The sequence below is a fragment of the Canis lupus genome, chromosome X (assembly GCF_011100685.1).
Source record: "Canis lupus familiaris isolate Mischka breed German Shepherd chromosome X, alternate assembly UU_Cfam_GSD_1.0, whole genome shotgun sequence".
In the NCBI taxonomy this organism is placed as follows: Eukaryota; Metazoa; Chordata; class Mammalia; order Carnivora; family Canidae; genus Canis; species Canis lupus.
In genome coordinates, this window is record NC_049260.1 from 85,602,206 (window position 1) to 85,626,591 (window position 24,386).

At 39.1% G+C, this 24,386-nt stretch overlaps 2 protein-coding genes across 3 annotated transcripts in view; one reads left to right on the plus strand and one right to left on the minus strand.

Moving 5' to 3' along the window:
• TRPC5 (transient receptor potential cation channel subfamily C member 5) overlaps positions 1 to 24,386 on the minus strand; it is a 182,543-nt gene that overhangs the window by 104,075 nt on the left and 54,082 nt on the right. The window contains exon 4 of the mRNA XM_038588105.1: positions 13,266 to 13,787. Within this exon, the coding sequence (XP_038444033.1) occupies positions 13,266 to 13,787 (522 nt within the window). The remainder of the gene's footprint in view (positions 1 to 13,265; positions 13,788 to 24,386) is intronic.
• On the plus strand, positions 40 to 11,409 carry TRPC5OS (TRPC5 opposite strand). 2 transcript variants are annotated; one of them, XM_038588103.1, is made up of 4 exons: positions 40 to 99; positions 1,489 to 1,588; positions 6,179 to 6,240; positions 7,250 to 11,409. In XM_038588103.1, exon 4 carries the CDS (start codon positions 7,562 to 7,564, stop codon positions 7,892 to 7,894), a length of 333 nt encoding a protein of 110 aa, XP_038444031.1. In that variant the 5' UTR covers positions 40 to 99; positions 1,489 to 1,588; positions 6,179 to 6,240; positions 7,250 to 7,561; the 3' UTR covers positions 7,895 to 11,409. The 2 variants fall into 2 exon arrangements, with proteins under 2 accessions (XP_038444031.1, XP_038444030.1); XM_038588102.1 differs by lacking the exon at positions 6,179 to 6,240.

Consider the following 24,386-nt stretch of genomic DNA (forward strand, 5'->3'; position numbering starts at 1 on the left):
TCTATGTATACAATGGAATATTACTCAGCCATTAGAAACGACAAATACCCACCATTTGCTTCGACGTGGATGGAACTGGAGGGTATTATGCTGAGTGAAGTAAGTCAATCGGAGAAGGACAAACATTAGATGGTTTCACTCATATGGGGAATATAAAAAATAGTGAAAGGGATTATAGGGGAAAGGAGAGAAAATAATTGGGAAAAATCATAGAGGGTGACAGAACATGAGAGACTCCTAACTCTGGAAAACAAACAATGGGTAGTGGAAGGAGAGGTGGGCAGGGGGTTGGGGTAACTGGGTGGCGGGCACTGAGGGGGGCACTTGACGGAATGGGCACTGGGTGTTATGCTATATGTTGGCAAATCGAACTCAAAAAAGCATACAGGAAAAAAACGGGAAAGAAAAAAGATAATTCTTTGTAAACTTTTTAAAAAAAATTGGATTCTCTCTTTTTCTTATTGATTTGAAAAACTGTAAAAAATATATGTATATACTGGATACAAGTCCTTTGTTATACAGTGAATATTTTTTCCCAGTCTGTGGTTGGTCTTTTCACCCTTTTAAGGAGTCTTTTAATAAATTGAAGTTATTTATTTTTATGAAATCTTCTTTCATAGTTAATATTTTTTTCTGTCAAATAAGAAATCTTTGCCTACCAAGGTCAAGAAGATAGTTACCTATGGTTTGATCTTGAAGATTTATTGTTTTATCATTCATGTTAGGTCATGTTATCATGATCCATTTACTATTTTATTATTATTATTATTATTATTATTATTATTATTATTATTAATTTTGGTATGTGGTGTGAGGTACTGGCCAGGGTTCTGTTGATTTGTTTGTCCTTGTGCTTGTACCATGCTGTCAAAATTATGTAGCTATAAAGCTAACCTTGATATCTGGCAGTGTATGTCTTCCAATTTTGTTTTTCAAGATGTTTTGGCACCTTGTCCCAGTACCCTTTGGGGATGGTTTTGAGTTGATTAACTCGTTAGAAACCCCACAGCCTCCTAGCTTCAAACTCTAGGTATCATTTTGAAGGAGGGACTGGTAGTGTTTGTGGCAGTCCTCTTCCCTCTAGTGAGAATTTGTCTCTGAAGTACCATGAGACGGTGGGAAATTTCACAGAGCTTTTCCCTGCTCAGGAAGGAGCCTAGAACTCAGCTGACTTCAGGTGAAGAAAACTAATCCTGCATTTCAGGCTTCTCAAATTTCCAATCCATTATGCTCACCTCAAATGTTATGCAGATCTCTCCTTTTTGGGATAGTAGACTCCTTTTGCCTTGGGGACAAACCTCATCTTCAACTTGTGCCCAGAATGAGCAAATGTCTCAGTGGAAAAAAAAAGCTCCTGATGACCAGCTCACTTAGGAAGGGCCTTGTGCTCTCAGAAATTTTAGGTTATCTTGCCTGTGTCTCCACAGATCAGGGATATCTTTACATATTGATTTTGCAATTTTATCCTTCTTTTTTTTTTTTTTTAAGTTGTGACAGGAACATTCACATCCTCGCTTGAAAGCCAAAGTCCTGAAAATATCCAGGAGTTGGAACCTTGACTTTCTCATCCATCTCGGGTCCATCACAAGTGAGTAGTTTGAGTGTTTGGGCCAATTCAGCAGGTCAGTGGAAGGGCAGATAAAAGAACACAGCATTTCTTTCACAGATGATGGGGATCCTTGAGGGCACTGATCAGGCTGTCTCCATCCCTCTGCTTTAGGGCTCACAGTTAATTTGGAATTCATCCAGTTTCCAGGGATGGCAAATGAGATTAACATTCTAGTTCTATCCCTGCTCAAAATGAACTGTCAGCTCTGGCCTGAATAAGGCAAATTTTGCTCCTATGTAGGCACCTGAATTGGTGCCATCTGGCATAGGACTTTTAGGAGTCAGACTTGGACTGACTTTTGGTTTTGCATCTTTACTTACCCTGTGACTGTGGGCAAGCTTGTTAATTTCTCTGATTCTCAATTCTATCTATAACTTCATAGAGTTACTGTGAAAATTAAATGTCCTAATATAAGACAAGTGAGTTTCACAGAAACAATAGATCTTCTACAAATGTGAGTATTTATTAGAATAGTTATTTATGGGCATGTCATCTCATCTAATATATAGTTCTTGAGGCTGGGGATTATGCTTGGTTGCATTTTTGGAAGAAGTAAAATTTACATGCAATGAGATGCACAAATCTTACGAGTACTATTTAGTGAGTTTTGACAAATGCATATTCATATTCCTTTGTAACACAAAACTCTATCTAAAATATAATCATTACCATCACCCCAGAAAGTTCTATTGTGCCTCTTCCCAATCAGTTCTCCCCTAGATGCAACCACTTCTCTGATTTTTTTCTATCATAGGTCATTTTGCATTTTCTAGAGTTGCATATGAATGGAATCCTATAGTATGTATTCTTTCATGTCTGGCTTCTTTCATTAAGTATAATGTTTTTGATATCCATTCATGCTGTGGTCCCTATCAGTAGTGACTTTCTTTTTCTTGCTGATTAGTATTACATTATATGAATATATTTCATTTTGTTTATCCATTCTCCTTTCGATTGACAGCTGGGCTCTTTCTGCTTTTTTTGTTTTGCTATTATGCATAAAGCTGTTATAACCATTCTTCTAAAAGTCTTCTTGTGAATTTCATTTCTCTTGGTTAAATACCACAGGGTGAAATTGCCGGGATCAGGTGGATGCTTGCTTCGTTTTATAAGAAACTGCCAGACAGTTTCAAAGAGGTTGTACCATTTTATACTCCCACCAGCAATGTGTGAGAATTCTGATTGCTTTACATCTTTGTCAACATCTGGTATTGTCAGTCTTTAATTTTAGCCAGCTTAGTTAGTATGTTGTGGTGACCTATTGTGATGTTAATTTGTATTCCTTTGATGACTAATGATGTTGAATATGTTTTCATGTGCTTATTAGCTATTTATTTTTCTTCCTTTGTGAAATGTTTGTCCAAATCTTCTGCCCATTTTTAATTGGTTTATCTTTTGATCATTGAGTTCTAGGGGCCCTGTTTTTTTTTAAGTGAGGTACAAGTGACATAAAACAGTATATTAGTTTCAGATATACAACAGAATGGTTTGATCTTTGTATATATTGCAAAATGATCACCACAATAAATGTCACTAACGTCCATCACCACATGTAGTTACAAAACATTTTTTCTTGTTATGATAATTTTTGAGATTTACTCTCCTAGTAACTTTCAAATATGCAATACAATATTATTCACTATAGTCACCATGCTGTACATTACATCCTGTGACTTATTTAGTTTATAGTGGAAAGTGTGTACCTTTTGACTTCATTCACCCACTTCACTCACCAACCACCCCCTAGTCAGCAGTGTTCCCCAAACCACACGTTGCAGAATGATCACCCCTGAGACTCCACCCTAAGCCCAGGCCTCCAGAGCTGCCCTGTTCCAAGCCTACTTCTCTGCGCATTTTGACAGATTCCTCTCCAGCTCCCAGTCCGTGGACACGGGACTGTTCACCTGACATCAGAGACACCGACACTTCGTATCCTTGAATGCCCCAGCTTCCGTGGACCTGCAGTGCCTGAGGGCACCTGTCCACCTGGCCATGCACAGGCAGGCAGTGGGTGGATGGTGGCCCCCCACCGATGGCCTGTCATTTTGCAAAAGTCACCTAAACTGAGCCATCAGGCTTTCATATGGGGATACCTACATCTCAGGGGGGCATGGGGATTAGCGGGGTTCTTTATTCTGGTTACATGTTCTTTGTCAGATAAATGAGAAAGGGATGGTTAGGGGAGCTTTTTTAGGTTGGAGGGTAAGAAATTTGAGAAGATGACATTTAAACTGAGACCAGAATGACAAGAAGCCATTTTTTCCCCTAGGGGAAGGGATCCTAGGCAGAGGGAACAGTTAATAAAAAGGCCCTTAAGGAACACTATACACTGTTGGTGGAAATATAAATTGGTGCAGGCACTATGGAAAACAATGTGGAGTTTCCTCAAAAAATTAAAAATAGAACTACCATATGATATAGTGATTCCACTTCTGGGTATTTATCTGAAGAAAATAAAAACACTAATTTGAAAGGATACACATACCCCATGTTCATTGCAGCATAATAGCCAAGATACATGGAAGCAACATACATATCTATCAGTGGGTGAATGGAAAAGAAGATGTGGTTTATATACACAACAGAATACCCCTCCGTCATAAAAAAAAGAGATCTTGCCATTTGCAACAACACGGATGGATCTAGAGGGTATTATGCTAAGTGAAATAAGTTGGGCAGAGAAAGACAAATACTATATGATTTCATTTATATGTGAGATCTAAAAACAAAACAAATGAATAAACAAAACAAAACTCATAGATACAGAGAACAGATTGGTGATTATCAGAGAAGAAGAGGATTGGGTGGTAGGCAAGAAGGCTGAAGGGAGTCAGCTGTATGGTGATGGATGGTAACTAGATTTATTGTGGTGATCACTTTGTGATACATGCAAATATCAAATTATTATGTTGACTACCTGAAACTAATTTAATGTTATATACCAATTTGGAGTCAATAAAAAATACATACAAATTAAACTGAAAAAGCTTAAGAGATATATTTAAAAATGGCCCTTAAGGTAAGTTGGAGCTGGGCACAAACTATCCAAAATACCCGTTTTAGGCAAACTAAGGTACCTAGTTTACCTTAGTAAACTTACCAAGCAGGGGCTGCTTGATTTAAAAATTACCGCAACTGGAATAAGCTGATGCTATAGTTGTACTCTTTCTTAGTACTATAGGACTCAGCAGTTTCTCAACACCCTCCTTGTTTTCCCCATACCCTCCAGATCCTAGGTTCCAAGATGATTTGAAGCTAGGAACTGTGGATTAGTTAACACAATGGTCAATAGAGTTAAGGCTAAGTCAGGAAATGTATTCCCTTTAAAGGTGACCAAGTGATAGAACAGATCAAGGTTTGCATAAGTAAAAAGTGACCACACTTATCTTTGTAAAACAGCAATGTTCTACTCTTCTGCCTTTTACATTTATATTGTCTAATGTAAAACTTTATCAATACAATATCAATTCAATAAGTGGAATATAATTTATTTTTGAAATTTTGCTCAGTTTAAGGAGAGATGGAAGAAAAGGTGCGGGAAGGAATAGTGGAAGATGGAGATACAGAGAGAATCAAATAGAATGAAACACATAGATATGAATAACTGGAGGTCTGTTGATCAAGAGGAGGAATAACAGAGTTCAAGAGGGAGGTAGAGGAGCTGAGAAAAAAAAAAAAAAAACGAAGGAGAAGCCAGAAGTTAAATCTGTTTTGTGTGAGTGTATTCCTCTTGTGCCTTTGGGCTATGGGTACCATAGTAGTCTATTATTGCTTCCTTTGAAAAATGTGATGGTACTCTTTAATAGTATTTAATATACACCTTTCTTCTGTGTTTCCTTTCTGATGAGTTGATCCATGCTCTACATTAATGCCAAATTCCTCTAATGATTTCTTTCCCTTATTTCCTTCCACCAGACTGCTTTTTTTCTCTAATCAAAAGGCAGAGATTCTTTAAGTTAATAAAATAACCTCCAGTGCCCATTCTCCCATATTTCAGATGAGAAGTAACCTCCAATAATAATCATGCCTTCTGGTCATCCTGGTTGTCACCCTTCTTGAGGCAAACTTCACACCTACTGTCAGGGTTTTGGACTAAAAAAAATGTGTGGTTCTGAAAGAACTTATGCTAAGTAGAGATAGTATATAGCTGAGTGGGTCAAAGTTGGCCCCATGGAGACCAGCAAGTTCCATGCAAAAACCACAGATCATCTGGCCAATGGTTTGCTATACCCTGATAAAGGTCTAAGGAGTACAGTTAGCTGGAGGTAGTGCCTATGATTTGCTGGGCCCTACTCTGGTCAGAACTGCTGGAAACAGGGCATTGATGGATTTGGCAGTCTCCTAAAGGAGTGAGATGGATGGCTGCTTCCTAATACTTTCCACTAGGAGAAGCTCAACTGAGTCTGGAGAAATAAAACCCGCCCCATTTGTAGGACTGGTGGCTAGAAATTCAATGTGCATATATGTACCCAAGGAAAAATTGGTCAATGATATATAGCTAAACTGATTAGCCATGGATTGGAGATGTATACCATAATAAATGGAACATTACAGACTGGTCTCTTGCAGGAAAAACAATCTGGTGGAGGAAGATAAGAAAAAAAATCAATGAAAGAAATGTAGCAATTCAGGTAGGACATGTACCAACTTATCAGAACAGAAAGAATAATCTATTTAGAGTAAAAGTGGAGACAATTTGACCCCCAAAACTAATGTAGACTCTACAGTCTTGGGGACTCCAAGTCCAAACTCAACTCCCTTGTCAGTTCAATTTAAGGTCACAAAACAGGTACGTGCAGCCCCATGGCATATGGACATGAATGCCGTAGGTAAGCAGAGGAGAAAGAGTAGGAACAAAAAAGTACGAATCAAACCAACAAACAAGTAAACAACATGAAACATGTCAAATTACTAAAAACCTGCATCTTCAACAAACTCATTTTTAAGAGGAGTGGTACATGTGAAACCAGACCAATGTGTGAAGTAGATTATACTGGGCCAATCTTTAGATTTTTAAACAAAGAATATTGTCTTATAGAAGTATAAAATTCCTCAGGAAGAGGATTTGCAGAGCACACCAGACATGCAGTTGAGAATAATATATCTGTAACTTTAAACAATATTGAAGGAACTAGCTGTTAGATATGCAATATTGGTAGTAATAGGAAATTATCCAGGAACTAATTTTATAACAGAAATTGTCCAAAATTTGGCAAAAGACAGACTGTGGGACTTTAGTTTCACAAATTCCCCAGGCTGCAGGGGCAATAGGAAGCCTTAATGAATAGAAGACTAAAAAGACAAAGAATTTAGCAGCACCAGATATAAGTGGCAGTGAGGTAAAGGTGCTAATAAAGACAGAATTAATTGAAAGACTCTGAGTGAATGTAACTCCCTTAATAGAGATGTTCAAGAAAGATGGACAACCTATGCCCACTTTGTTCTCAAATCCTCTAAGAAGAGATAAAGACAATGAGAAGTGTGAAGGAAAGCGAGTATGAGTGGGAGATCCTCATAAGACCATCAAAAGGAGGGTGAATAACTAGGAATACTCTTTCATCCTTATCCTATAGCCAGAACCTGTAGGATGGATAAAGGCTCAAGGATACTAATCTTTGTATTTCTCTTTTCTATTATTAGATCTGCTTTGCCGTTCTCTTTTGGCTGTGGCAGTCTGTCTGGTGGTCATTGTAATAACAGTTTACTACCAACACAAACAAGACTGCCATATATAAATTTTGTGGGAGGTTCACCAACTTTATCAAAAAGTGCTGTGGGACCACTGGCCTCATTCTGTACTTGATCATCATCATAATCATATCAACAGCCTCATTTCTTGGCCAAACCAACCATAGAACCCAGGAACTATCAGCCCCACAGGATCCATTATCACCAAGAGCCCATTTGCTACAACTTTCAGTAATATTTATCTACTGAGGAGATCATTGAGGCATGGAGCCTGTGTCAATCCCCGAACTGGTTGGTGGACTTGTTGATTGTGTAGCCCAGTTAATAAGAATAGCTGAAGAGCTTTTACAACTGATTTCACAAGAACAAATTCCATGTAGAGAGCAAAATGATAGAGCAGAACAGATGGAAGCAGATGCATCTTCTCCTGAAGAAGGTTCACTCCCAGACCTTTCTGATTTCTCAGACTTAGAGTCAATACTTACACCAAGAGAAGATGGAGACTTAATCTTTGACATAGATCAAGCGATGTTAGACATAGAAGACTTATATGAAGATGTACTCTCTGGCATAAACGAGGACTTAAGAAGTGGTTAAAATTTAATTTGCCCCCAGCAGCATGTGAGAACTGATCATTTTTCTTTTTAAAATAGATTCAGACTTTTCTGAATGTTAGCAATGTGAGTTTTCTCCTACTTCTGTATATTTTCATTACTAATACCTTATAGAACAAGCAATACTAGATTTACTTCCAGTAGAAGCTAATCTCTTTTCTTCTTTATGTTTCTTTTAAAAGCTCCAACGTTAGCCATATCATTCTTTCTCTACCTGTCCTTGTTCTCCTGTTAGGGTTACTAATAACAGGAGCAAACAATACCAAAAAAATAAACTCCTCATCTAATAGCGGAGTGAAGACCTCACAGACTCTATCACATAATAGAACCCAATGGTATTGTTCTGCACATGGAAACCAAAAGGGGAATATTCCCCAGGATTGTATTATAATGAATACATCACATTGACAAGACAGTTTTGGAACACTTTTACTTGAAAAGATGTAACTCCTTACTAGGCCTTTAGGAGAGGATGTGTCAACCAAAGGATGCTATAGGAGACCAGGGGAAGCAATTTTGAAAAAGCACCATCTGTCGGATAATAAAACAGTAGAAAGCTTTTCAGATAACTTTTGCAGAGAGAAACCTTTGAAAAAGCCGAGGCCAAGAGGTTCCGATGCAGGATTTTTCCCTCAAACGATGACCCACACTGCAACTAGTCTTCAATATTGTTCCTCAAATGGAAAGGACTAATTAAATCATATAATGATATGAGTATGCCAGTACTAGAACATCTAAACAAAGCCCCATGAGGAGTGTTCACCAGTGGAGAGTCAAACACTCATGGCATAGGCTCAGACGTGACGGTCCGCAAATAGAAGTGGATAAAATATATCTTCTTGGGTATAGCTAGATTTATAAAGAATAGCTGATAGGCTTATTATAGTGAACCTGCTGCCACTTTGACATAGAAATCTTAACTATTGACAAATGGAAGCAATGATGAATCTGAATAAAATAGGAACTGATATTTAAGCCCCAATAATTCTACAAATAGCAGAAGGGTAAAATGCAATAGTTGGAGGACCTCCCTCCCCATATCAGAACAGAAAGAGACCCAATAAATGTGTGGGAAATTCACTGCTTGTAGTCATTCCATGCTGTACAGCAGTCTCATTTCCATTTGGAGAAATAGCTACCCTTCAGAGAAGCCCATGATCACTATGGTCCTCCTTCCTAGAGAATGACCTTTGTGTCCTACAACATGGGCAACAACTGGTAAAGGCATTAAAGTGTATTTAGGACAAATTGGTGTATTCAAATTGTGAAGAAATGACATGAAGTTAATTCATGCTGGTGGAAAACAGACTATACCCAATTCATTGAGCCCTAAAGCATATTATTGGCAAAAAGATTAAAAACACATTGAATACAGAGAGCTCCAGAGCTAGCCAACATGACAGATGCTGTATCTAATCCTAAGCAGGGTCTACACACACGGATAATTAGCTGCTTTTAAAGGTAAATGTGGGGGAAAATTAGAGATCCAATGTGGATGAGCAGTAGCAGAAGAAGCATAAGTCAGTCTTGCTACTGAATTTCAGGATAATTATGTAACAAATTGCAGAAAGAGACTGCTGTATCAAAAAAAAAAAAAAAAAAAAAGCTACCACAGACCCTTTCGAAAATGAGAGGAACTTAGGGAGCTACTCAAACATGTTACTATGAGAAAGTTCCATAATAGACTGCTACGTGGAAAGACAGAGTAGATGAGGATCCAGGACACTTAGACAGGTGCACAAAGACACAAAGAGGAAAAATAAAAGTTTGATCATCAAGCAACTACTGTGGGTAATTACAAGCCAGACAAGACATCAGATTGAGGGACTTGGCTACTGCACTAAGTGGACAAATCAAGCCTTACTTTCCTAGAGTAAGGGACTCTAGCTATCGCAGTATGTCTAAAATGACAAATAAGAGATGCAGCACAAAGGGACTATGTGAAATTAAAATATAGTGCTGCGAAAGCAAGAAGAAATGGTTTATCCCACCATTCCATTAGGAGCAGTTTTACAAGGAGGATTTGTGATAACAATTAAACAAGGAAATCTATACATGTAGCAACCAAGAAGAATCACAGAGGAATTGGTTAAAGTTAAAAGATAGAATCTATGTTTTAATTAAAGGTTTGAAAAAAAAAAAGGTTTGAAAACAGCCAGGGAAGATACAAACTCTCCACTAGGAATTTGGACTTTAGGAAATTGGCTATAATTTTGTGTCAAAATAAAATCCAAAGCAGGAGTACTTCGGCAAAATCCGGAAACATCCAAGGAGAGACCATCAGTCTGTTACAAATTCTATTTAGTGAGCAATTTCACTGTAAATGGACAGATCTGGTGCTCCTCATATATGATAGATACTGAAGGGTGGCTATTCCCCTAAGTAGAACTCTGGAATATAGACTTTATAGCAATTCTGCAATGGATTAGTGTGAGCTTACTAAAACTGTTAATATTAATGAGAAACCACAAGCAAGCAAACTACCTCAAGCAGGCCATCAAAATACATCAAGAGAAATCTGTGTGACTACTCCAGACCTTGAAACAAGATAAAGCTTGAAGCAGCCTATAAAACAACTATGTGTCAAAACTGGAAGATGTGTGAAGCTGGGTAGCCTCCTGGTTCCATGGGTCACGTGGAAAGATTGTACTATAATGATGCCTCAGGATTAGATAAAATATATTGCAATGTTTGCTTTGTGTGATGATATGTGTTTAAGAACTATTCAAGTGTAACCCCGCTCCAAACAATGGGTTGTGGTATTAAGTGTGTATAGTGTTGATAGTGATAAGAAGTAAGTGTAGGCAATGATAAAATACTTAGGAACAAGAGCGAGTAAGGAATAGTATTTTCAGGAGAGAAGAAAAGCAGTAAGTTGTATAGAATAGTCATGCGGCTATTTAGAGTGGAAAGCCATGGTATAGAGTTCCTAAGCAGGTTTATGAACAAAGCCTTGTTTTTGTAATATGCAAATTAACTAACCCCAAGTCATTGATATTGATAGAAATAGCTGGTTGGCGATCAATACAGGTCATGCATTTAAAAGCCCAATTAGAGGGAGATATGTTAATTAAATTAGCAGTACACTGATTGAATACCTCTGATTGGAATCCAGGAGAATGGAGAGAGTGGCTAGTGCATTATTTAAACTAGCCCTTTTCTGGACCTTCTTGAGACTAACACCAAAGCCAATTCTTGTATGGCACAGAGGGATAAAGGGGGAGACAAGCTCATCATTCTGAGACAAACTTAAAGATGTGAAAACCCAGGGAGATAGGTTGGAGCTGGCAATGAACTAGGAAGCACAAGTCTTTATCCTTCTGTGTTTGACTAATGTGCATGAGAGGTTGCAACTACATAATTGTATCCTTATGTGATGATCAATGTCAGTCATTAAATTATAATTGAATATCATCTTTATTTGCTGTTGATCCATGCCATTTTATTGCTATGTGTTTTAACAGATTTTAACTAATAAACTTTCATTCACAAATCAAAGAACGTGTGTTCATCTTAAATTACCTGGTGGTGAATTTGGAGGTACAAAACCAGCATAAAAGAATCCCACACGGCAGAAGATGGAGTACACTCAGAGACAGTATTGTACCAGGAGTCTGAAAGTTCTACTTCTGGCTTTATCTGATAATCCTGAACAAATCTCTGAAATATAGTTCTTTCTTGTTTGTAAAATGAATTATAATATTTTTTTCTGCCTAACTTCAATGGTAATAAGGGATAAATACAGTGGTAAAGTTTTCAAAGACTTTTGGATGATATATCTGACAAATGGGACAATATATAAAATCAGGACTTTTTAGGAATATCTGACAAATGTCCATATGACAATGCCCAAGGGTCTATGTCACATGGAAAGATTATACAATAGTTTTACACCTGTTTTCTAAGAGATTAGAGCTTTCCTATTTTACTCCATGTCAAAGTCATACTTTGGAATCAGATTTTGTTTCATTCTTCTGAGCTTTTTTATTTTTGAATCACCAAGTTAAATTCTTTTTGGGAGTCCACTGGAGTGCTAGTAGGAATAGTAATGAGTTAAAAGCCAACAATGAAAAAGCCTTCCAGGAAATAGTAAATTATATTCCATTTAAAGTTAAGATTTTATTCCTGAGGGGATTATGTAACTCTGAACATTATTAACTCACTATTACCCAACTAGATTTTTACAATAATTTTTTACATCAAAGTTGATTACTGAATTCTTGTATTGATAGCATTATTTCAATAGACTAAAGGTACTGAGCCATATTATAGGGTATATACTTATTTTTCAAGGACCCTATTCCTCCAATCCATATTTAAAACTTGTTTTTCTTCTGCCTATATAACCCTTAGTTCAAAGGCCAGTCAGCTAACCAACTAACCACCACCACCAATAACAACAACAAAAAAAGTAAAAAAAAGAAAAAATAACCCCTAATTCCTTTAGTTATTTGGAAGAGTTTTGTATTGACAGATACAACTAACTACCCATACAGTCTCAAATGTCACATCTCTTTAGTTTTTTTGGAAAGTTATTTGTATTGACAGACACAACTACCCATCAGTCTCAAATGTCACATCTCTTCAGGGTAATAGTCTTTGAAGGTCATCTCCATTAGACTTCTGAAAGGTGGAACTGCATTTTAGCAAGGTAAGGAAAACTGCTGAATTCTCTACCCCTTGTCACAATTTCATCTTAAAGATCTTAGTAAAATGCTGAAAGCATCTCAAGAGAGATTTTTGAGCTTAACATAAGTATTCATGTAAAGTGGACCAGGGAGCTGCAGTTATGAAACACAACCTTAGTGTTTCAGATTCCTTTAATCAAAGATGCTATTCACAATAATCATTCATTTCCAAAAGCATCCAGACCATAAGCCCTCCTTGATTACTAACTACCATGGCCCCAGTATATAGGGTAGGGTCTTTCGTTATGAGTTCTCATAGAAGTTCTCCTTCAGATCACTTACATTGCTTGTAATTACATATTTACTAATGTGATCATTTACTTAATGTCCACAACTAGCTTGTAAGCTTCATGAAGGCAGGGTCAGTGCCTGTTTTCTGTATCCTAAACACCTAGAAAAGTGCTGAATAAGCATTTTTAAAAAGACTGAGTACTTCCCCATCAACAAATTAGTTGGTCAGTGTTTTTCCTAGTTATCTGTCCATACAGAAAATATGCAGAGGCTGTATGTATCTTAGATAAATAAGCCTACTGTTTTTTTGAGGCCTGTTGAACCATTCATTTGTAAGAGGGCTAAATGGTAGAGAGAAAATGCTGACTCTTACTCTGCTGCACTGGACCCTGGAGGGCTTACGATTTCCTGAAAGCAGAAAAAAGCTCAGCTTACCTCTTTCTGGTGGTATTTGATTGCCACCTTCAGCTTGGCCAGGTCATGGTACTTCTGAGGGTCAAGCTCTTCACTGTGGTCATCTCGATGGTTGAGGATGATTTCCAGTTCCCGGGAGCTCCGAGCTTGGTCCAGCAGGTCTTTGGCAAAGAGCTTGCACTGCTGGGAGAGCTCCTCATACTCAGCCTTGAATTCATTCTCCACCTTGCTGAGCTCCTTGAGCTCCCAGCCCAGACGGAAGGCAGTTAGGATGGGGTCCTCACTTGATAAGGCGATGAGCGAGGGGCTTGCTAGAGCCTTATAGATATTCAGCCGGGAGCGGGAATGGCGCAGGCTGTCTACCTCTGAACTGGACACACACTCCACGCAGTTGCAGCGAATCTGGTGGGGCCGTGGAATAGTGACTCGTTTTTGGACAAGCAATTTGATGATCTCATAATTGTTGGTGTGGGCAGCCAGCATGATGGGAGTGATGTCTGGTGTGAACTCAGAAAACTGGGTATCCATCATCAGGGTGGGGACCTACATACAATAAAATAAAAGTATAAAGGGCAGGATTAAGGCTAAGAGAGATGAGGGAGCATAGGGCCCATCCAATGTTAGTGATTCAAGAATTGGAATCACTGTTCCTTTGTCAGTTCCCCTCTTTGTCATAGCTATTTGTGGAATACTTACTGTATGCCAAGCACACAGCACTTCACGTGTATTACTCATTTAATTCCCATAACCTCCTGAGGTATATATTCTCTTCAAATGAAGAAGCTGAGGCACACAGAAGTTAAAGAACATATCCAAGGTTACATAGCTCTTAGTAACTGAGCCAAGATTCAAACCCAAGCAATAGAACTCTAGAGCTTGGTTCTGAAAATTATGCAACTACAAATGCCCAATTCTGTCTAAGACATGATGGGGGAATACAGAGAAGTAAGGGGTATTTTTTCTAACCTTCTGGAGCTTGGTTGGGTGGATCAGACTTAAAATTGTAAGTAGGAGTACATAGTAGCATGTGCTCAGTTCCAGATGAGCAATAGAGACTTAGGAATATTTGTTTGAAAGGCTAAAGACAACCAGTAATCTTAAAGATCATGCCACTAAATCAAGCCCCAGAGGCCTAAGAAAAGATAATCTCAAGTGGTTCTGTTGACTTTGTGTTTACATTGGACTTCAGGGGATCAAAGACCAAGGCCAGATAGTGTTCCTCCAACTTGCTGTAGGTCTAGAAAGGTAGAATCTATTATTGCCAGAAAGAAATGCTCTGTAAATGAAGACCTCTTGGCTTGGGTGAGGGGTTACCAATAGAAAAAGGACCTTTGATAACATCATTCTATGATGTAATGCTTGGTGTAAATAGCAGCTATTGGAGAAAGGTCTGGGATTCTTTGGTCATTCAGGAGCATTTTTAGGTGAGTTTGCCGGACCTGACCAATGAATTAAAAAAGTCTTTTGACTTTAAAATGTGTGTTTTGGGATCCAGGCTGTTCTCAGTGTAATAGGGAAATGGAGGCAGATCTATACCCACAGAAGAGTCTCAGCGTGGTAGGATCTAGAGCTAAGGAATGAGGAGGGTTTAAGTAGTCAGGGGAGGCTTCACAGAGGGATGGAGATGAGTATTGAAAGCATGGATAGGATTCCAGGAAATTGTGAAATATTGATCTTACTACACTTCGAAGAAAATATTTCCAAATACTCATTTGAGTTGGGGAGAACAATACCTGGATAACAGATTCTCACGGAATAGACAAATATTGTTTTACTCAATAGTTTCTTTATACTCTTAAAAAAGTTTTTTAGAACATTGCAGTCATTGCTGAACAGACAGAAGGATGTGTTACAGTCTCCATCATCTTTGCCTCCTTCCCACCTTGATTAAGGATTCACAAACAGGAAAGTGACCAGAAAACAGGAAGTGGGAGGGGGTGGAGGAGAACGACGGGGAGGAGTTTCCAAGAAATCTGTTTCCTTCATGGAGTGGCTGCATCAGCCTCGGAATAGTTAAGAACTGGCTGCACATTGGTCATCAATTACTTGGATGGAGCAGCAAGAAGACATTGTCAAACATTTAGAGGAAGCCGCTACAAACAAGACAGCAGGAAGTGAGCAACTGGCTCATAAAGTAAATTGGACACAGGAAAGAATAATATCAGAAATTAACATAAGCCTACAGGCTAATTACAAAGTAGGTCTAAGTGGGCCCAGTAATAAATGTAAACACACAACCAACATAAAGCCTTGAGTTGGGGGGATGGTAAGTAAGCAATATGTCACAGTCTGCCCAGGAAGAAAGGAGCTCAGATCTGGAAATCTGCCACTTCCCAGTGGGCAGAAGCATTTCTCGATCTCTGCTATGATCCAGAAGCAGGAGGTGGCAGGTGGAGGGAGGATAGCCTGTAGCACAGGATTCCCTGGGTTAGATTGGAGGAATGTGTCTTCCCTACCATGGTGCTCTTCCTGTTTTCTCTCTTCCCCCACTTCCTTGCTCTTTCTATGTCTCTTACTCTTTTTCTTTCTTCTTTCTTCTTTCTTTCCCTCTATACCAATGCTGACAAGCCTGTTCAAGACAGACAATGGTACATGTGACTATTGCTTAGCCCCACTTGTGTAGTGGAGCTGAAAGTTGCTGTCTTTGCTTAGAATATGAAATGCTTTCTGGAACCATCTGATTCCATCGTCTTAGACTTGGGGCTCAACAAGGAGGATCTGATTCTGTATTTGACTTTCTGAGTACATAACACAAAAGAGGAAATCTTTCTAAAAGAAAACTGGGGGAAGCCCCAGTGGCTCAGTGATTTAGAGCCACCTTTGGCCCAGGGTGTGATCCTGGAGGCCCCAGGATTAAGTCCTGTGTCTGGCTCCCTGCATGGAGCCTGCTTCTCCCTCTGTCTGTGTATCTTCCTCTCTCTCCCCCTGTGTCTCTCATGAATAAATAAAATCATTTTAAAAAAAGATAAAAGAAAACTGGTTTATAATGACCAGCCATGTCTTCCTACTCTCCAGTCAACCTTATTATTTATAGGTTGCCACACCCATCTCATTCACTGCTCTCTGAGTATATAGCCCTGTGGGATCCCCTGTGTGTGTGTGTATCTCTCCATTTCTCTGCCAATGAAGGGCCATTGTGAGCCCTGGTTTCTTCCATAGCGCCTCCTCTTAACTTGATCCTACCCCTTACTGACCACCCAGATGTTGTGGGCACTAGGTCACATCTAGGATCTCACTTTTCTGATGCTGCCTCCTTATATTTTCTTTAATTATTTCACATATGCATTTCTTGCTTCATCAATAAGGTTGTGAGTCGAAGACAGAGCTGTCTTAGATTGCTTTTGTTTTCTCTATAGCATCTGGCACAGTGTTAGACACACGATAGGCACTGGGCAAAAAAAAAAAAGAAGAAGAAGAAAAGAAAATGATTTTCTATTTTCAAATTAAGAAATTGACTCATTTATAAACCAGGCTGGCTCTAATAATCTGAGTCAATGTGAGATAATTTCCTTGGGTCTTTCCTTTTCATGTCCATCTGAGAAGGTAGACATTCCAAGACTAAGGAGGGTTCACAAATGGGTTTTATAGGGAATATCCTGAGGTCTCCCCAGCTAGGACAGTCACTGCCTACCATTTTCACAATTCTGGTGTTTTATAGTGGAGACTCTGACCCAAAGACCACAGATTTATACTCCTCTTCCCCTCTCTGCTTCTTCTTTTCTTATCCTGCTGCCTTTCCCTTTCTAGGGAAGGGACCATGGTCTATCATCAGGACAGTCATGGTAAAGAAAGACAGATTCTATAATGAGAGTGAGAGATTTCTCATAATACACAAGATTTTGTGATATGGTAACAGAAATGAAGGCTATATGTGGGTGTATATGCATAATTTGGATGAATGAATGATAGAAACCAGTGAACTGTAGAGCACATACCCTCTCAAAGGGGGTATCTGCTGCTATACTCCTTGTTGTTTTTTTTTTTTAATTTTTATTTATTTATGATAGTCACAGAGAGAGAAAGAGAGACAGAGACACAGACAGAGGGAGAAGCAGGCTCCATGCACCGGGAGCCCGACGTGGGAATCGATCCTGGGTCTCCAGGATCGCGCCCTAGGCCAAAGGCAGGCGCCAAACCGCTGCGCCACCCAGGGATCCCTATACTCCCTGTTGTTATAAAATTGTTATAAGCATGCATAAGGGCCTAATGTCGTAAGTGCTCAAAAGAAGCCAGAAATATGGATTTTACCATAGAATTTATTTTGTTGTTGAATAACGTCCTTTTTAAAACTTGAAGTATAATGGGCATACAATATCCTATTAGTTTCTGGTGTACATCATAGGGATTTGATACTTTGAAACATTATAAAAATGATCCCCATGATAAGTATAGTTACCATCTGTTACCATTGAAAGTTATTACCATATTATTGACTATATTCCTTATACTGTACATTCTCATGCTTTGTTTTCTAACTGGAAGTTTGTACCTCTTAATCTCCTGCAGGGTAGAATTTCTTAAAGTTTTAAATGTTGGCTTAAAAGGATAAAGACAGTGTGCAGTCCCAACAAAATACGTATATGAGACAATTTAGGCTTGAGCGAACCAGTTTGTGACCTTTGAGCTAGCATATAACTTATGAGATAAAGGCCAGGTAGGACAGGAAGCTGGACATTTAAGCAGGGGCCAGATGATGAAAAGCCTCATATGTTATGTTAAGGAATTTAATGTTACCTGTTGGCCGTGGGGAGCCATGGGGAGAGTTTTTTTTTTTCTTTTTTATAGAGAGGGAAGGGGGGAGGGGGCAGATGGAGAGAGAGAAAAAGAGAGAGAGAGAGAGAGAGAGAGAGAATCATAAGCAGGCTCCACACCCAGCGAGGAGCCTGATGTGGTGCTTCATGTCACAACCCCAAGATTATGACCTGAGCCAAAACCAAGAGTCTGATGCTTAATTGACTGAGACACCCAGGGGCCCCTACTGAAGAGTTTTTATTTAAAAATATTTTATTTATTTATTCATGAGAGACACCAGAGGGAGGCAGAGACAGAGGGAGAAGCAGGCTCCTCACAGGGAGCCTGATGTGGTACTCTATCCCTGGACTGGGGATCACACACTGAGCCAAAGGTAAATAGATGCTCAACCACTGAGCTACTCAGGCATCCCTGAAGAGTTCTAATCAAGGAGAGTGGCATAGTTGAACAAGTGTTTTACAAAGATCAGTTTGGTCCAAGACTGGGGAATGGACAGTGTTAAATGTGCTGGTAAATGATTAATAAGAAGCTCTCTATAAAAAAAAATCGTGATCTGTAGTGTTTGTCAATTTCTATGGCGTAAGTATTCCCAATTTCAAGCTACCAATGACATTGTAGAGCACAGAGTTGGGAAGTGATGTTTACAACCGGCTCTCCCAGTGTAAGCCCTAGTTAAAAATCTCATTAGTCCAAGCGAAGAGATGGGGAGGATCTTAAACTAGACAATAATTCTAAAGATAAACAGGAGAGAGCAGATTTAAGACATTCACTGGACATGTCAGTTAGTACTGGAGGGAGAAGAAATCAAGGATGTTGCATGCTTGGTTGAATAGGGGTGTTATCAATTGAGATAGTTGATACAGGAGGAGGGGCACTTTTTGAGTTAAAACAAGTTCAATTTTGGACATGCTGAATTTGAAGTACCTACTGGAACAGTAGCAGGAAATTGTATGACTCTAGTATGAATCTTGAAAGAAAGGTCAAGGCTGAAAATACAGGTGTGAGAGTCTTCAGCTTATAATTGCAATTGAAATCGAGGGAGTAAACAGAATCAGCCTCAGCTCACCCCAGCTCCCTCACAGCTCTGCCTGTGGATCTCCCCCAAAGATTGAGCCCAGACCATTTCCAGAGCAAGTGAAGCTTGAGGTAGGATGTGGTCAGGTAGCCAGTCTCAGCCTCCCCCATTCCAAATTCCAATCACTGGAGCCCTGCATTAAGGCATTCTTTGTTCTGTTGGTTGCAGAATCCCAACTTCTCCCACACTGGGGCCCTCATTTGTCAAACAAGATTTCTCTCTGGATCTTAATCAAGGTTCTGTTCATGTAATTGGCCTAAAATAGTCTAGGTCTAGTATATTTTCTGCATTATCCGTGCTTTCATGGTCTTTGAGCTATTTTACAAAGTTGTAAATTGTAATGCAAATATTACTTGTTTGGTGAAATGCAATTGATCATTGCCTTAAGCATCTGTTTGTAAATTTCTTTGCACCTGTTTGTAAGTTTTTTTCCCAGCATTTCTGATGGTCTATATAAGGGGTCAATAAACTTTTTCCATGAAAAGTGGATGGTGAATAGGTTAGGCTTAGTGGGCCTTGCAACTCTGCTGTTGTGGCTGGAAAATAACCATATGCAATATGGAAATGAATGGGTGTGGTTGTACAACATAACATTTCATTTACAAAAACAGGTGACAGGCTGAATTTGGCTTGGCTTGCAGGCCATAGTTTACAGACAACCCCCCCAAATAAAATCTCTGACGTGTTTAATTTAAATTTGTATAAGGATCATGGTTTAACCTCTTTTATTTTTAATAAAAATTATCCTTTAACAGCCATTTTGTGTTCAGATTGAGGCCAGGTGGAAAATTCAATTTTATTCTTTTCTTATCAAGTTTTGCTTTTTTTTAAATAGATTTATTTTTTATTGGTGTTCAATTGACCAACATACAGAACAACACCCAGTGCTCATCCCGTCAAGTGGCCCCCTAAGTGCCCGTCACCCATTCACCCCCACCCCCCACCCTCCTCCCCTTCCACCACCTCTAGTTCGTTTCCCAGAGTTAGGAGTCTTTATGTTCTGTCTCCCTTTCTGATATTTCTCACACATTTCTTCTCCATTCCCTTATATTCCCTTTCACTATTATTTATATTCCCCAAATGAATGAGAACATACAACGTTTGTCCTTCTCCGATTGACTTACTTCACTCAGCATAATACCCTCCAGTTCCATCCACGTCGAAGCAAATGGTGGGTATTTGTCGTTTCTAATGGCTGACTAATATTCCATTGTATACATAAACCACATCTTCTTTATCCATTCATCTTTCGATGGACACCGAGGCTCCTTCCACAGTTTGGCTATTGTGGCCATTGCTGCTATAAACATTGGGGTGCAGGTGTCCCGGCGTTTCGTTGCATCGGTATCTTTGGGGTAAATCCCCAACAGTGCAATTGCTGGGTCATAGGGCAGGTCTATTTTTAACTCTTTGAGGAACCTCCACACAGTTTTACAGAGTGGCTGCACCAGTTCACATTCCCACCAACAGGGCAAGAGGGTTCCCTTTTCTCCGCATCCTCTCCAACATTTGTGGTTTCCTGCCTTGTTAATTTTCCCCATTCTCACTGGTGTGAGGTGGTATCTCATTGTGGTTTTGATTTGTATTTCCCGGATGGCAAGTGATGCAGAGCATTTTCTCATGTGCTTGTTGGCCTTGTCTATGTATTCCTCTGTGAGATTTCTCTTCATATCTTTTGCCCATTTCATGATTGGATTGTTTGTTTCTTTGCTGTTGAGTTTAAGAAGTTCTTTATAGATCTTGGAAACTAGCCCTTTATCTGATACATCATTTGCAAATATCTTCTCCCATTCTGTAGGTTGTCTTTTAGTTTTGTTGACTGTATCCTTTGCTGTGCAAAAGCTTCTTATCTTGATGAAGTCCCAATAGTTCATTTTTGCTTTTGTTTCTTTTGCCTTCGTGGATGTATCTTGCAAGAAGTTACTGTGGCCGAGTTCAAAAAGGGTGTTGCCTGTGTTCTCCTCTAGGATTTTGATGGAATCTTGTCTCACATTTAGATCTTTCATCCATTTTGAGTTTATCTTTGTGTATGTTGAAAGAGAGTGGTCTAGTTTCATTCTTCTGCATGTGGATGTCCAATTTTCCCAGCACCATTTATTGAAGAGACTGTCTTTCTTCCAGTGGATAGTCTTTCCTCTTTTATCGAATATTAGTTGACCATAAAGTTGAGGGTCCACTTCTGGGTTCTCTATTCTGTTCCATCGATCTATGTGTCTGTTTTTGTGCCAGTTCCACACTGTATTGATGACCACAGCTTTGTAGTACAACCTGAAATCGGGCATTGTGATGCCCCCAGCTATGGTTTTCTTTTTTAAAATTCCCCTGCTATTCGGGGTCTTTTCTGATTCCAAAAAAATCTTAAAATAATTTGTTCTGACTCTCTGAAGAAAGTCCATGGTATTTTAATAGGGATTGCATTAAACGTGTAAATTGCCCTGGGTAACATTGACATTTTCACAATATTAATTCTGCCAATCCATGAGCATGGAATATTTTTCCATCTCTTTGTGTCTTCCTCAATTTCTTTCAGAAGTGTTCTATAGTTTTTAGGGTATAGATCTTTTACCTCTTTGGTTAGGTTTATTCCTAGGTATCTTATGCTTTTGGGTGCTATTGTAAATGGGATTGACTCCTTAATTTCTCTTTCTTCAGTCTCCTTGTTAGTGTATAGAAATGCCACTGATTTCTGGGCATTGATTTTGTATCCTGCCACGCTACCAAATTGCTATGAGTTCTAGCGATTTTGGGGTGGAGGCTTTTGGGTTTTCTATGTAGAGTATCATGTCATCGGCGAAGAGGGAGAGTTTGACTTCTTTGCCAATTTGAATGCCTTTAATGTCTTTTTGTTGTCTGATTGCTGAGGCTACGACTTCCAGTACTATGTTGAATAGCAGTGGTGAGAGTGGACATCCCTGTCTTGTTCCTGATCTTAGGGGAAAGGCTCCCAGTGCTTCCCCATTGAGAATGATATTTGCTGTGGGCTTTTCGTAGATGGCTTTTAAGATGTTGAGGAATGTTCCCTCTATCCCTACACTCTGAAGAGTTTTGATCAGGAATGGATGCCGTATTTGTCAAATGCTTTCTCTGCATCTAATGAGAGGATCATGTGGTTCTTGGTTTTTCTCTTGCTGATATGATGAATCACATTGATTGTTTTACGAGTGTTGAACCAACTTTGTGTCCCGGGGATAAATCCTACTTGGTCGTGGTGAATAATTTTCTTAATGTACTGTTGGATCCTATTGGCTAGTATCTTGTTGAGAATTTTTGCATCCATGTTCATCAGGGATATTGGTCTGTAATTCTCCTTTTTGGTGGGGTCTTTGAATGGTTTTGGAATTAAGGTGATGCTGGCCTCATAGAACGAATTTGGAAGTACTCCATCTCTTTCTATCGTTTCAAACAGCTTTAGTAGAATAGGTATGGTTTCTTCTTTAAATGTTTGATAGAATTCCCCTGGGAAGCCATCTGGCCCTGGACTTTTGTGTCCTGGGAGGTTTTTGATGACTGCTTCAATTTCCTCCCTGGTTATTGGCCTGTTCAGGTTTTCTGTTTCTTCCTGTTCCAGTTTTGGTAGTTTGTGGCTTTCCCGGAATGCGTCCATTTCTTCTAGATTGCCTAATTTATTGGCGTATAGCTGTTCATAATATGTTTTTAAAATCGTCTGTATTTCCTTGGTGTTGGTAGTGATCTCTCCTTTCTCATTCATGATTTTATTAATTTGAGTCTTCTCTCTCTTCTTTTTAATAAGGCTGGCTAATGGTTTATCTATCTTATTAATTCTCTCAAAGAACCAACTTCTGGTCCTGTTGATCTGTTCCACAGTTCTTCTGGTCTCGATTTCGTTCAGTTCTGCTCGAATCTTTATTAACTCTCTTCTTCTGCTGGGTGTAGGATCTATTTGCTGTTTTTTCTCTAGCTCCTTTATGTGTAAGGTTAGCTTTTGTATTTGAGTTCTTTCCAGTTTTTGGATGGATGCTTGTATTGCGATGTATTTCCCCCTTAGGACTGCTTTTGCTGCATCCCAAAGATTTTGAACGGTTGTATCTTCATTCTCATTAGTTTCCATGAATGTTTTTAATTCTTCCTTAATTTCCTGGTTGACCCTTTCATCTTTTAGCAAGATGGTCCTTAACCTCCACTTGTTTGATGTCCTCCCAAATTTCTTGTTGTGGTTTAGTTCTGATTTCAAGGCATTATGGTCTGAGAATATGCAGGGGACGATCCCAATCTTTTGGTATCGGTTCAGACCCGATTTGTGATCCAGTATGTGGTCTATTCTGGAGAAAGTTCCATGTGCACTTGAGAAGAATGTGTATTCAGTTGAGTTTGGATGTAAAGTTCTGTAGATATCTGTGAAATCCATCTGGTCCAGTATATCATTTAAAGCTCTCGTTTCTTTGGAGATGTTGTGTTTAGAAGATCTATCGAGTGTAGAAAGAGCTAGATTGAAGTCACCAAGTATAAGTGTATTATTATCTAAGTATTTCATCACTTTGGTTATTAATTGATTTATATATTTGGCAGCTCCCACATTTGGGGCATATATATTGAGGATTGTTAAGTCCTCTTGTTGGATAGATCCTTTAAGTATGATATAGTGTCCCTCTTCATCTCTCACTACAGTCTTCGGGGTAAATATAGTTTATCTGATATAAGGATGGCTACCCCTGCTTTCTTTCAAGGACCATTTGAATGGTAAATGGTTCTCCAACCTTTTATTTTCAGGCTGTAGGTGTCCTTCTGTGTAAAGTGAGTCTCTTGTAGACAGCAAATAGATGGGTCCTGCTTTTTATCCAGTCTGAAACCCTGCGCTTTTTGATGGGGTCATTAAGCCTGTTCACGTTCAGAGTTACTATTGAGAGATATGAGTTTAGTGTCACCATGATATCTATTCAGTCCTTGTTTTTGTGGATTGTTCCACTGAACTTCTTCTTAAAGGGGAATTTTAAGAGTCCCCCTTAAAATTTCTTGCAGAGCTGGTTTGGAGGTCACATATTCCTTCAGTTCCTGCCTGTCTTGGAAGCTCTTTATCTCTCCTTCCATTTTGAATGAGAGCCTTGCTGGATAAAGTATTCTTGGTTGCATGTTCTTCTCATTTAGGACCCTGAATATATCCTGCCAGCCCTTTCTGGCCTGCCAGGTCTCTGTAGAGAGGTCTGCTGTTACCCTAATACTCCTCCCCATAAAAGTCAGGGATTTCTTGTCTCTTGTTGCTTTAAGGATCTTCTCTTTGTCTTTGGAATTTGCAAGCTTAACTATTAAATGTTGAGGTGTTGAACGTTTTTTATTGATTTTAGGGGGGGAATCTCTAT

Coding starts and splice junctions, on each gene's coding strand:
- TRPC5OS (XM_038588103.1), top strand. CDS start 7,562: ATGGAGCCTGTGTCAATCCCCGAACTGGTTGGTGGACTTGTTGATTGT.